This window comes from Pantherophis guttatus, chromosome 5 (genome assembly GCF_059756535.1).
Source record: "Pantherophis guttatus breed Tessera chromosome 5, ASM5975653v1, whole genome shotgun sequence".
Taxonomy (NCBI): Eukaryota; Metazoa; Chordata; class Lepidosauria; order Squamata; family Colubridae; genus Pantherophis; species Pantherophis guttatus.
In genome coordinates, this window is record NC_142067.1 from 262,758 (window position 1) to 275,996 (window position 13,239).

At 55.7% G+C, this 13,239-nt stretch overlaps 2 protein-coding genes across 2 annotated transcripts; one reads left to right on the forward strand and one right to left on the reverse strand.

The window, feature by feature from the left end:
- The first annotated feature begins 2,861 nt into the window (after nt 1–2,861).
- Nucleotides 2,862–6,628, forward strand: HPX (hemopexin). The gene is made up of 9 exons (XM_034426374.3): nt 2,862–2,990; nt 3,231–3,307; nt 3,696–3,922; nt 4,086–4,239; nt 4,400–4,612; nt 4,830–4,946; nt 5,253–5,383; nt 5,624–5,768; nt 6,322–6,628. The coding sequence occupies exons 1-9, from the start codon at nt 2,926–2,928 to the stop codon at nt 6,603–6,605; spliced, it is 1,413 nt and encodes a 470-aa protein (XP_034282265.1). The 5' UTR covers nt 2,862–2,925; the 3' UTR covers nt 6,606–6,628.
- Nucleotides 6,629–6,842: 214 nt separating this feature from the next.
- Nucleotides 6,843–9,444, reverse strand: LOC148113252 (uncharacterized). The gene is made up of 2 exons (XM_087894565.1): nt 9,370–9,444; nt 6,843–8,077 (listed from the first exon to the last, which is right to left on the reverse strand). The coding sequence occupies exon 2, from the start codon at nt 8,067–8,069 to the stop codon at nt 6,927–6,929; it is 1,143 nt and encodes a 380-aa protein (XP_087750691.1). The 5' UTR covers nt 8,070–8,077; nt 9,370–9,444; the 3' UTR covers nt 6,843–6,926.
- Nucleotides 9,445–13,239: the final 3,795 nt, after the last annotated feature.

Below are 13,239 nucleotides of genomic sequence, written 5' to 3' on the forward strand. Positions count from 1 at the left end.
TTGACTGGCATGCCAGAGGAAGGCAAATATTGTCCCTATGTGCAATAGTGGGGGAGGGGGAATCTGGGGCAGCGTCAGCCTGACTCTGGGACTGGCATGGCTCCTGAGGGGGCCATGGGCCGATGGAGCTGCCAGCCTTAAAAGCTTAAAAGAAATGGGGCTTTACGTTCTGCTGACCCCCTACAGTGTCCTCAGTTGAATTGTCACCTGAAATGTCACAGAATAGCCAGTGGGCTTTGGAGCTGTGTGTGTGTGTGTGTGTGTGTGTGTGAGGGAGGGAGGGAGGGGGGAGAGAGAGAGAGAGAGAGAGAGAGAGAGAGAGAGAGAGAGAGAGAGAGAGAGAGAGAGAGAGAGAGAGAGAGAGAAGGGAACTCTTCAGCCCCCCTGCTGGAATAATCCAGAGCACCCCCCAAATCAGCCTGGCAAAGCTGGTGCTCCTGAGAAGGAAATTGCACAAGTGGGCAGAAGTTTCCGTTCCTTGGGAATAGTAAAGGAGCAGAGTGGGCAGCCGTTTGTATCTTTGCCGGGAAGTGGGGGGAAGGACCCTCTTTCCCTCTTTTCCCCCTGGGCCCCTCCTGACTGAGGACCCAGGGATGGGCGCAGAGAGTCTTGCACAACCTGGGATAGTCCTGGGGATTTCCTCATAGTTGGAGGCCCCACTTGGCTGCTGCCTCCTCCACCCACTGACCCCCCCTCCACCCCCCACCTGCCAGTGCTGGTGGTGTGGTGTTTGGCAGCTTCACTCTGCAAGGGGTGTGGAACACAATGTGCTGCTGCCTGGTGTTTCAGAGCTTCTGGGAATCCTGCTCGTCATCTAGAAACAGGAATGTGTTTTACCTTTCACCATTAGTCTGATCTGTGGATGTTTGCACAAATTGGATTAAAAATGCACTGAACTTTAATTCCCCTCTAAATCCGCAGCTTTGGGGCAGCAGTGTCTACAGCGTTTGTGTGGTGGGTCTTTGCCCATTTTTCTAAACACAACAAATGTTTCACAGTGTGTTTAAGACTGCAACAATTAGGGGGGAAATCCTCATTAATGCAGTGGAGGGTGGTCTTTGGATGTACTCCTTCCCCCCAGATGCTTTAGAAAAGTTGCTACAGAAAAGTTATAAGTGCCCAAGAACATCACAGAGCAGCACACTCAAATTATAGGTAGGTCTCGACTTACAACAGTTCATTTAATGACCGTCCAAAGTTACAGTGGCATTGAAAAACACGACTTTTGACTTTTTTACACTGATGACCATTGCAGCATCCCCACTATCACATGATCAAAATTCAAACACTTGGAAACCGACTCCTATTTATGACGGTCACAGTGTCCCAGGGTCACGTGATCCCCTTTTGCAACCTTCTGACCAACAAAGTCAATGGGGAAACCAGATTCACTTAACAACCGTGTGACTAACAATTGCAGTGATTCGCTTAACAAGTGTGGCAAGAAAGGGAATCTGCTTTTCTGGATGCAGCACCAAACTGTGTTCCACCTTTCTGCAGATCTTTTCTTTTTGCAGATAATTATTATTGAGCCCAAGATGCCCATCCTAGAGTTCTGCCCTGGCCTTTTCTCTTCCAGCCAAAGGCCACCATGCTTGTCTTGGCCAAATTTCATTCCATCGCTTTCACCTCTTCGGCTTTTATTTCGTCTTGTAGGCTGTTGGTTTTCTCACCCAAGCGTGTCTCCTCCGCAGGTTTGATAGCTTTGCTTTCTTCCTTCAAGCCGTTTGTAATGATTCTGAAACCCTCGTGGGACGCGTTTCATGCCTTGATAGGATGATTGCTGACAAAGTATAAAGACATCACGTCCAGGGCTCTGAGAGTGGGGCTGTTTGTAATTTTGGAGGTCATCATTTTTCCTGTAACTAAGGAGTCCCCTTAAATTTGGTAAGCTTTCATCCAGTTCTTCTTGTCTTGATCTCCAAAGTACTCAAGGGCAGGACAAGAAGTAACAAGTGGAAGATCATTAAAGAGAGACCCAACCTAGAAGGAAGGGGGAATTTCCTGACAGCCATTCCAATCCAGCAATGGAATGGCTTGCCACCAGAAGTTAGGAGTGCTCCATCACTGGAGGTTTTTAAGAAGAGATTGGACAGCTGGATTTCTGGTTTCGCTCCCATTGAAGGGAAAACTTGCAAGGTTTTAACCATATGGCTGCTTTGGGCTTGGATCATTCCCTGCTTGGAGCAGACAGCCAAACAACCCCCTTCCAGGGAGGGCTTGCCATCCAGAGATTCTGGGGAGGTGCAGAGGGGGGGGGGTCACTTTCTGGAAGCCTTCAGCTTGGCAGACAGCTTGATAGAGGAGCAAGGGAGGTGGGAGAGGCAGCAGGGGCATTCCTGAGCCTGGGCTCTTGTCCACAGAGTACACAGAGCAGATATGTAGAGCCTGTTCGTCCGGCTCTTGCCCAGGGCCAGCTGGGCCGGTTGGGGAAGGGAGCAGGCGAGGCGTCTTTCCCCTCCTTTAGACCTCCCACTCAATGAGCCCAAGGATACCCTTGGGCCTCCCCCCACAGCTGCCTCCCCCTAAGGTTCTGCATCTGCTTCTGTAGTAGCACTGGGGTGTCTCAGAATGGGGGCGGGGGGGCGGGGGGGCGGCGGCGGCTGAACTTCACCCAGGCCATTGAGAGATTCCCAGGAGCCAGGCTGATCTTTTTCTGGTGGTGGTGGTGGGAACTGATTCCTGGGGGTGTGGCATTGATTTTAGCAGCAGATCCAACTCAGCTGTTTAGTCTGGAGTGGGGTGAAGGTGTGTGTTTGGGGGGGCTGTACTGCCCTCTAGGGAGTAGCAGCCATGACAGGGTGCAAGGGGTTAAAGGGGTGGCCCAGCTTAAGCAACGTGCTGGGTGCTTTCCCCAGTTGGGAAACATCCAGCTGCCCTGATATAAGAGGCCGGGCACCAGGGCTGGCCTGGCAGTGCAGCAACATGGGTGGCCTCTCTGCAGCTCTCTGCCTCAGCTGGGCCCTGGCGCTGGTGGGCACCCACCCCTTGTGAGTGGCTGTGGACCAGGAGGGCACGGGGGAGGGCATGGGGAGGACAAGCCCAGTCCTTGGAAGAGGCTGGAGGCTGGGCTCTCTGCCTTGATGCTCAGGGGGCCATCCATTTTCTCTGAATAGTGGGGGTTAGTCTGGTTAAGCCAGATCTAATTGGGGAACCCTTTTGGCCCTTGGATTGAGAGGGGATGCCCTGACAAGCCAAATGCTAACAGGAGGGGGGGATTTCTCTGGCAGGGGACATGGCGGCCATGGCAACAAGACAGTCGGCGCCTGGCACCACCTGGGCTCGGAGCCTCCAGCCAACAGCACTGGTAGGTGGGCTGCCCTCTGGGCAGAAGCAGAGCCTGCAAGCTGCTCTTTGCTGGGATCCCACCTGGGAAAGCCTGCTCGCCCCAAATCTCCCTCTCCTTCTCTGAGGGATAGGGGAAGGGCAGAATTTTTCCCTGGGGAGCCCATTGCACCCACCCTGAAGTTTTCAGCCAGGGGAGCACTAAGGAATGGCCAGAAGAACTGGGGCTGGGAGGAGGGAGCTTCGGTCCCTCTGACTTTCACCCTCAGCCAGAGAAGTCTCCTGGGGGGGGGGGGGCTGCTGTGGAAATGATCCTCCTCAGCAGAACAGGTTGGGAGGGGCTCCTGCTGAGGGGACCATCGCTGCAGGGTGGGTGTGTCACTGACTGCTACCTCCACTCTTCCATCCAGAGTTAATACAGCGCTGTGCGGATGAGGAGGGCTTTGACGCCGTCACGCTGGATGAGATGGGCACCATGGTCTTCTTCAAAGGCTCTTCAGTGTGGAAGGGCTTCACGGGTGCTGCGGAGCCCATAGAGGACTCCTGGCCTGAGATCCAAGGCCCTGTCGACGCAGCCCTGCGGATCCACTACCATGACCATCCAGACGGCCTTCACGACAACGTTTTGCTCTTCCAGGTGCTGCCGACTCGCAGGCGAGCTTTGGAGGGGCAGCTGGGGCAGCCAGGGAGGGAAGGCTGTGACAGGGAGGGGTTGGCTGGCTCGGGCAGAGGTGCATCCAGGGGCACGGTTGGGCGGTTGAGGAGGCTGTGCAAAATGGCAGTCTTGCATCCCCTCGCAGGGCAAGAGGGTCTGGATGTACCATGAAGGGAGGCTGAGACTTGGCTACCCCAAGCTGATTGAGCAGGAGTTCCCGGGCATCCCAGCTGACCTGGACGCAGCTGTGGAATGCCATCCGAAGGAATGCCCGTCTGAGACCATCGTCTTCTTCAAGGGTAAGAAAGGCTCCCTCGCTCGAGGGTCCAAGGCAGGTCTCTGTGCCTTGCCCAGTGGAGGAAGCCGTTTGCTCCTTTGCTCTGGCGGCTGCTGCAGCCCTTCTCCTGGGCTCCCATCCCGGCCTCCTCCTGCACTGACCCACCCACCATTTGCCTGCAGGCCCAAAGGCATTTACCTATGACCTGCGTACAAAGGCAGTGAAGCCACGTGCCTGGCCAGCAGTCTCCAACTGCACCGCGGCTGTGCGCTGGCTGGAGCGCTACTACTGCTTCCAAGGCATCCGCTTCCTGCGCTTTGATCCACTGCGGGGTGATGTGCCACCCCACTACCCACGGGATGCCCGGGACTACTTCATGCGCTGCCCTGGCAGAGGTAAGTCACCTTGTGGGTGCTGGGAAAGACGCAGCTGAGCCCAGGACAGGCGGTTGGCCTGCAAGAGAGGGACGCAGGAAAACTTTGGTGCCAGGGAGGGCAAAGTCGTGGGGCTCAGCCCTGGTCCCTGAAGGAGGCGGGGGGGGGGTTGTTGCTCTTCCTGGCTAGGAACCAAGTGGTGGCCTCTGCCTCACTGCCTTCCCCTGCACCCCGACAGGCCACGGGAGGGAGTCCCGGAGGAACGCCACGCTCTGGGGCATCCTCGACGCCTGCAGTGGGCGTCCTTTCCCGGCCTTCTCCTCTGACGATCCTGGTCGCATCTATGCCTTTCGCGGTAAGCAAGCAGGCCAGGGTGGTGGTGGTGGCGGAATGTTGTGTGCTGCAAAGGGCAGCTCAGCCAGGGAGTGTAGTGGAGGAGGTGGGTGAATTTGGACTATGGCCCTGAGTTACCTCTAAGCTAAGCTGGCTGGGAGTTAAGGGCGCCCCCCTGGTCCAGGTGCTGTGCGGTCCGGCCAGAGGGCACGAGGTGGCGTGTCTCTGCTTCCAGGGGAGGATTGGGCTGGGGTGCCTCGTCCTGGGAGCACCTCAGCTGAGGGCTGGTGGGGCCTCCAACTGCTGTCGGCTCTCCTCCTGCACTCAGGCGGTCACTACTTCCGGCTGGACTCTGTGCGAGATGGGCTGCATGCTTGGCTTTTGAACCACACCTGGCCAGGGCTGGAGGGGGAGGTGGACGCTGCCTTCAGCTGGGCAGACAAGCTCTACTTCATCCAGGTGAGCTACCGAGGGAGGCTGGGCTTTGGCATCCTTCAAGAGATCCGGGGCTCTGCCCCATCGCAGGGTGCTCCCTTTGGGGTGGACAAGCAAGCGGAGGGTCACCACCAGAGCCACAGAACAAACCAAAACATGGAGCAGCAAGCAGAGCATCCTGGGGATGTCAGTTTCGGAGGTCAACTGGGATGGGGGGGGCATCTGAGGCTCAGCAACTGACCTTTCTCTCCCCCCTCCCTGCAGGACTCCCAGGTTACCATCTATAGATCTGCGCACGGCTACAGCCGGGTGGAGGGCTATCCCCGGCCCCTCATGGAGGAGCTGGGTGTGTCCCAAGCAGACGCTGCCTTCACTTGCCCTCACTCCTCAGTGCTCTACATCATCCAAGGTGTGCAACCAAGAGGGGGTGGATGGTCACTTTTCTTGGTAAGGGGGCTCAGAGGGCAACCCCTCCCAGGGACATGCCTTCTTGGTCTAGCTAGGCCCTGATGCCACTTAAATTCCAAAGCAATCTGAGATTTGTGTTGCAAGTGGCTTAGACCTCTGAGGGGCTAGAGAAGGAACACAAAACACAAACACAAAAACAACCTTAACTCTAGTCCTAACCCAAAAGGCAGGTGAAGAGGCCCCCGCTGCCAGGTATTGGTCTGAAACCGTTCCCTTCACTCGGGAAACACCTGGCAGCAACAGGGAGGTGCAAGCCCTGGAAATCACTCTTGGGGCTGAGCCAGATCCCATCCATATTTTAGATGGGTATGTGCCTTCAAGGAAGTTGTGCAGAAAGGAAACAGACGAGTGAAGGCAGACATGCCTTGGAGACATGGAAGGGGGGCATGAGAGGCAGGGGAAGCCAAGAGGACCGTTTCTGTTGATGGCCAACCCCACCCAGCCTGGCATCCCAGATCAAGGCCCCCTCTGACCACATAACCCCTCCCTCCCAGGAAATCGCCTCCAACCGATTGACCTGCAGCAGAGTCCTCGTCGCCCAGGACCACCACGGCTCCTCCCCCATCCCCGCGTGGACAGCGCCATCTGCACCACCAAGGGGGTCTTCCTGTTCGTGGGGGCGGACTTCCACCAGTACCAGGACGTGGCCCAGCTCAGTGCTGCTACCGTCCCGGCGCCAGCCCAGAACACGGCAGCCGCCTTTTTCCGCTGCTCTCCCTCCGGGGCTCCCAAGCCTCCTCCCCGGGGAGGGCACCACCCTGGAGCCAACCCTCAATAAACCTCGTCTCGGCCGTGGTGTCACTGCTGCTTCGTTTGTGTGTGTGTGTGTGTGTGTGTGTGTGTGACGGCCCCTCGGCAAGGATCGCTGCAGACCAGCAGGAGTGGGGAGGGGAGGGGGGCTTGACCAAGATGGCGCCGAAGGCCGGCCCTCCCTCCCTCCCTCCCCCCCTCCCCTGGGCGCAGCTGTCATCGGCTCAGAGGGGACGGGGGCGCAGGAAGGGCAAAACGAGTCCGGTTCGGTAGAAGAGGCTTTTATTGCAGGCCGTTTAACTCGGCTGTTAGCCAGCCGGGGCCGCGGGAGTTCGCTGGCTTCGTGGGCTTAGGCGAAAATGCAGACGGTGCCCGAGGCCAGGCGGTGGTGGTACTCATGCAGGAGGCTGGCGGCCAGCGGGAAGCTGCTCTTCATTTCCAGCTTCCCTGGCACCACCAGGAGAGTGACGCCGGGCCCCAGCCCTTCGGCCAGCTTCTGCAGCATGCGGCGGGCCAGGTAGCCGCGGGCGCGGGCCGGCTCGGCCTCCAGACTGGCGTAGACCTCGGGTGGCGGGTTGGGCAGCTTCCACTCCAGCTCGCCGATCAGCTGGTTGGTGCGAGCCCTGTCCAGGGCCGAGGGGCTCTCCCGGTAGCAGGCCACCAGGCGGAGCCCCGCGGCGGCCCGCGCCGTCACGAAGCTGCCCTGGGCCAGCACCTCCCCACTGCCCGCCTCGCCCTCCGCCTCGCCCTCCGCCCGCCAGGCCATCACGGCCCAGCAGAGCCAGTCGTAGTTCTGCTCCAGCTGGCGCAGGAGCGAGGCGGCCAGCTGAGCCGGGTCGGGAGGCGCCGCCTGCTCGAGGGCGCGCTCCACGTCCTCCTGGGCCTGCTGGCGGAAGTAGCCCTTGCACTGGGCCAGCGCCTCCTTCATGAGCTTGTGCAGCGCAGCCACGCGCTGGTCCCAGACGCCCAGCAGCAGCGCCGGGTCGCGCTTGCCCAGCCCCGCCTGGCACAGCAGGCACAGCAGCCCGGCGCCCAGCACGGCGTTCAGCTTCTGGCAGAAGAGCGCCATCTGCGGACGGCGCGGGCGGTGACGCTGCACGGCCTGCTCCAGCAGGGGGCGCTGCAGGGTGAGCACGGCGTTGCCCTGCAGGCGGCGCCACACGACCAGCAGGCGGCGCTCCAGCTTGTCCCGCACGCAGCCCTGAGCGAAGAGCTCGGTCTCCAGCGGCGCGGCGGAGGCCGCTGCCCGCACCGCCAGGCACAGCTGTCCGAAGGCGGCGGCCACGCAGTCCTCGCAGGCGTCCAGCCCGCCGTCTTCCAACAGCCCGGGGCCTGCCGCCAGCTCGCGCTCCAGCAGCTCCACCTCTCTGCGCACGAAAGCCAGCTCCTCGGCGGTGGCCGAGCCCTGCAGGTGGGACACGACCCCCAGGGCCAGCGAGCGCAGCGACTGCAGGAAGCCCACCGGCTCCAGGCACTGGGAGAAGAGCGCCATGCCGCGTCCTGCAAGGAGAGGCGGGAGGGCTGAGGGGGCTTGCGAGACGAGGGGACGGAGCCTGGGACCCCCGCCGCCTTCCTGACCCTCCAGCCAGGCAGCCACTACTGCGGGTCTCGCTCCTTCCTGCCCGGCCTCGTGTGGGGAGGGTCTGAGTGGCCCACGGAGGGATTTTCCTGGCTTCTTTGGTTGACTGTGGAAGGCCTGGGCCAAGGGGCTTTGGAGGGGTCCGTGGTGGCAGAGTAACCCTAGACCGGCCCCTGGTCAGAAAGGAGCAGACCAGGTAGTGGAGGAGACTAGTTGAAGTTCTGGGAAGTGCGTTAAGAATACAGTGACCGAATTCTTGGAGGTTTGGCCTCGGCCCCATGGGGGATAAGGTGGGGTGGGTGGCTGGGTGGAAAAGAGGCAGAAAGGGAAGAGGTAGGCAAGCCCCCTCCCCCCCCCTTCCTGCCTCGTGTGACATATCTCCCCAAAACGTTTAATTTTCTGCATTCAACCCGAAGGGAAGCCGCCCCAGGCTTAAATGGAAACAGGTGGCTAGTTATTACTTCATTGATGAGCCCTACCCCCCAAAGAGCACAGGCCACAGGCAAGTCTAGCTGAATTGAGCTCATTCTCTGGGTGATCCAGACTGGTGATCCTCACAGCAACTCTGCCTTCTCCAGGGCCAGAGAAGAGGGTGGAGGGGCCCATCTGGCCCAGGCTGTGGCTCTCTTGGGAGGCTGGGCAGGACTCATCCTCAGGACTCTCTGCCCTTGTGCTGCCCTCCAGGGGAGTCAGGCAGTCGGCCGCAAGAGGAGGAGGAGGAGGAGGGGCCCGCCCTCCCAGCCTGTGCTGTGAGATCGCCAAGGGCATCGAGGGCCTGGCTCACCTCCTGAATCCTTGGCCAAGCGCTGCCAGGGGTCAGCCGGGCATGGGGGAAGAGGGGCAGGGCCAGTTCCCAGGGAAGGGGGAGTTCAAAACTTTGTCAAGGTGGCTGAGAAGAAACAGGGTTTTCACCTTGGTCAGCATGTCCGCCCACCAGCATGCAGTCCCATGGATAAATAGTCTGGCCTGGTGGGTCAAGATCCCATTGGGTAGGGGTGGGGGCAATGAACAGTTTGCTCATAACCCAAAGCCCTCTCCTTAAGGGCAAGGGAGCCAAATGTGGATCCCCCTGGGGCAGGGAGCCTCCCCTTTCTGACCTTCCCCCTCTCAGATCTTTCCCTGGGATTCTGCCTGCCCAGTTCCCTGCTAATGGCCTCAGAGATGCCACAGCTGGGGCTTGGGCTGGGGGTGGGTGGGTCTGTCTTAGCCTTACCTGTCAGCCTGGCTCTTGCAAGCTTCCACCTGGACTGTGCACCTGCTGGTACCTGTTGCCTCCCTGATAAATCCCCAATTTATCTTGGCCCTGCCCACCTGAGCCACGTGCTCAGAGGTTTTGCCTTGGGCCTCCTGGACCCCCTCCAGATTCTCCGTGTGGGGCGGGTGGATAGGTGGTGTTCTGGAGAGAATGTGGAGGTGACTTTCATGCCTTCTCTTAGGGGTTTCCCACCTGGTTTTCTGCCTGTTGTTGGCTTTGCAGGAGCCGTCAGGTGGAGGCACCTTAAATCCCAACCCTTCAAACAGCCTGTGCTCGATGGGCCTGTCCCCTCTCTCTTCCTGGGAGGGAGGAGTCCTATTTATTTGGCTCTGTCTTGTCTCTTTTTAAGGCCTTCTCCCCACCCGAGGAAGGGGGGCCTGCATGCTCTAAAGCAGTGGTTCTCAACCTGTGGGTCGGGACCCCTTTGGGGGTCGAACGACCCTTTCACAGGGGTCGCCTAAGACCATCCAAAAACACATATTTTCAATGGTTTTAGGAATAATTTTATGGTTGGGGGTTACCACAACATGAGGAACTGTATTAAAGGGTCGCGGCATTAGGAAGGTTGAGAACCACTGCTCTAAAGGCTCCGGAGTTTGCCCTGCTTGGCTGGTCGGTGCCCAGCTGCTCTCGTTCATTTGGCCCTGTTGAAAGGAGATACCTGCCCTGCCTTGCAGCCTTGGCCCTGGCCCTGGCCTGAGCAGAGCCCCGGAGGCAGCTCCTCTGCTCTGGGGCAGGTAGTGACTTCTATGCCCCCTCCTTGGAACCTTCAGGGCAGCCCCTGTTTCTCTTTCACTGGACTAGGAAACGCCCAGCCAGAAGAGCAAGGGTTAAACTGCAGGGGGGTGGGTGTTTATTGGCAGGCATGGACTCTGGCACAGGAGCCCATGGATGCTGGAGGAGATTGGCAGCTGCACAAGACCTGAGCCCCTTTGCCAGTGCTGAGGAAAGAGGGCGCTGCTGCAGGCTGGGGGTGGGGACCCAGCTATGATCTGGGATGGCAGCCTTGTCTCCCTTCTAGTGCTCTCTTACACATGGCATCGTACTTACACAATCTTGGGGAAGAGGTGGTGCAAAGTGGTATAAGATGGGGGCTGTTGCATTGCTCCTCTTGCTGGTGCCCTGTCCCTGCCTGCCTGTTGAGCCTCTTCCTCGCTGCACTTGGGACCCAGGATGCTTTGATGCTTGCCCTCTTAACCCCTCAGAGCTTCAGAGCATCATAGCAGTCGTGGTTGCAAAGGACTCTCTTTGAGTGGCACCCACAGCCGCCTCACGTTGACCCAGGATTTGGAGGCCTAACACCTGGGTTAGAGCCTGGCATGCAGACCTCCCAGATGTGTCATGCCTGAGCCCTCCTGCCTGGCATCTGAGGCAGAAACTCCACTCTGCTGCTTCTCTTTTGTTTTCCCTTGAAGGACTAAATGAAGGACCAACTTCAGGCCTTTTTATAGATTTTTAATTCAAACATGGTTTTATTCTAAGTATATAAAACATTAACAGTGCTAATAATTTTATTGTTTTTTTTCCATCTTCTGCACAAACTCTTGCTCTTTTAATATTGTATTATTTAAAGTCCATCTAGCTCTTCTTTTTTGTCTTTTCCAAGTTATCATCACTGGGTTATGATCCGCCCATAAATTAGTTTCTATTTCCACATGTTCTATATTCAACAACAATTCCATTGTTGACCATATCGTGTCTAACCTAGACCACGATAAATGTCTGTCTGAATAAAATGTATATTGTTTCTTTCCTTTATTTCTTTCTCTCCATATATCTTTCATATTCATTTCCTCCATCATCTTAAAAAAGGACTTTGGCAATATTTTCCTACTGTGCTTTGTTGCTTTATTCGTTTTGTAGTCCCAATTTTCCTTCACAATTCCATTAAAATCTCCCATCATGCATATGTTGTCATAATCCATTTCAGTTACTTTATTGTGTAGTCTTCCATAAAAGTCACTTTGGTTTTCATTTGGAGCATAAATTGCTATTTTATTGTTTTATAATTTGCAATATCTCCTCAGCAACTAAACTCCTGCCTTTCTCTGTTGCACGCATTTCTTCTCTCCTGCCAAGATGCCCATTTTAAGCCCTAGGTGGGCATTTTCAAAAGTTTCATTGTTTGCTCCATAGTAGTTGCTGTAGGCAGCCTACCTCCCCTTCACCAACGGTGCTCCTTTATTGGCATGTGGCCCCAGGGGAGCCCCCTGGCCTTGTGCAATAGGCCTCTCGAGACCCTGGGTGATGGGTGGGTGGGCTGGCTGTCCATTGTGTATAGCGGCAGCTAGAGTGGCACAGAACAGGTACCCTCATTACCTGCAGGAATGAGTGCCATTCCTGTGTCCTTGCCCCAGTGCGAACAGGGACAGAACTTGCTTTCCCAAACCTGGAGGGGGGGGGGGTGACCTGAAGCCTTGAATGCATCAGGGTGAGTAATGTATATAGCACAAGCCACCCAACTAGGCAGAGGAAATAGATGGACCTTTTGCTCTACGGTTAAATGAGGTGCTGCAAGAAACATGCCACTCCAGCAATGGGGGACTTTGTCCTGACATCAGCTGGGAAACAAACTCTGCAGCAAGTGGGAGACCAAACAGGCTCCTCACCTGCCTGGCTGACAACTCGTTACCCAAAAGGTAGAGAGAGGAACCAGGGAGTCAGCTACACTCAACTTAATTCTTACTAACAGAGATGAAATGATAGAAGAGGTGGAAGTCACAAGAACTTTGGGGGAGAGTGACCATGTCATACTAGAATTCACCATAATACAGGCACAGGTAACAATGTCAGACTTTAGACATTAAGAGAGCTGACTGACTTCAACAAACTTAAGGGGGGAATAGGAAGGATTCCGTCGACAGAAATCCTAAAGGGTAAAACAATTCCAAGATGCTTGAGAAACTGAAAAATGAGAAATGAAGGCCCAAAAAAAGGACATCAGACAAGATGTCCTGCGCACGTTTTGTCGTGCTCTCAAAACTTTTTTATTTCAGCAGGCTGGCCTGCTCTCCTCTTTTAAATTTTTAATTCGTTTGATTTTATAAATTGGGTGTTTTAATCTGTGTTTCGGCCAAAATATTTAATAATTTTAAGGGATTTTTAATATTTGTATTATCTGTATTTTATCTTGGCTGTTCGCCCTGAGTCCTCCGGGAGTAGGGCGATATAGAAATTTGATTAATAAATAATAAATAAATAAGATCAGAATGGTTGCATAAAGAGTGCTCTGACAAAATGAGGGATAAAAAGGACAAGTGTAAAAACTAGAATGAGGTGTCCATAACTAGAACAAAATATCAGCAGATAGCCCAAATCTACAAAGAGGGTTTCAGGAAAGCTAAAACACACAATGAGCTGAAACTTGCAACAAATGCCTAAAATAACGAAGTTTTTCCACATGTAAGGAATAAGAAGAAAATCAAGGAAATGGTTTGCTACTGGAGGAAGATGGCAAGAAGGTGACAAGCAGCAGGGAGAAAGCAGAACTGCTTAATTTCTTCTTTGAACCTGTTTTTACACAAAAGGAAAAAAATAGCCCAACCTACCAAAATTGTTGGAGACAAAACAGGAAAGCAGGCCAAAATAGGCAAAATACCTGTGCACTTTAGATGAGTTCCAATCACCAAGATCGGATGGTTTACATCCCAGGATTAGAATTGGGGTTTGCTATCCCTGTGAAAGATGGGCTCAAGATTCACAAGGATCTTGACAGACTTGAGCATTGGCCCTAACCAACAAGATGCAGCTCAGTAGTGAGAGAAGCCAGGTCCTGCCACTTGGGCAAAAAACAAACAAGCAAGCAAGCAAAAAACCAGGCCCTGAATA

What these genes read in the sequence shown, in the direction of transcription:
- HPX (XM_034426374.3), top strand. Translation starts at nt 2,926, where the DNA reads ATGGGTGGCCTCTCTGCAGCTCTCTGCCTCAGCTGGGCCCTGGCGCTG. An exon ending in ACAACGTTTTGCTCTTCCAG is followed by an intron (nt 3,923 to 4,085) that starts GTGCTGCCGACT and finishes ATCCCCTCGCAG; the next exon opens with GGCAAGAGGGTCTGGATGTA. An exon ending in TCGCATCTATGCCTTTCGCG is followed by an intron (nt 4,947 to 5,252) that starts GTAAGCAAGCAG and finishes TCCTGCACTCAG; the next exon opens with GCGGTCACTACTTCCGGCTG.
- LOC148113252 (XM_087894565.1), bottom strand. Translation starts at nt 8,069, where the DNA reads ATGGCGCTCTTCTCCCAGTGCCTGGAGCCGGTGGGCTTCCTGCAGTCG.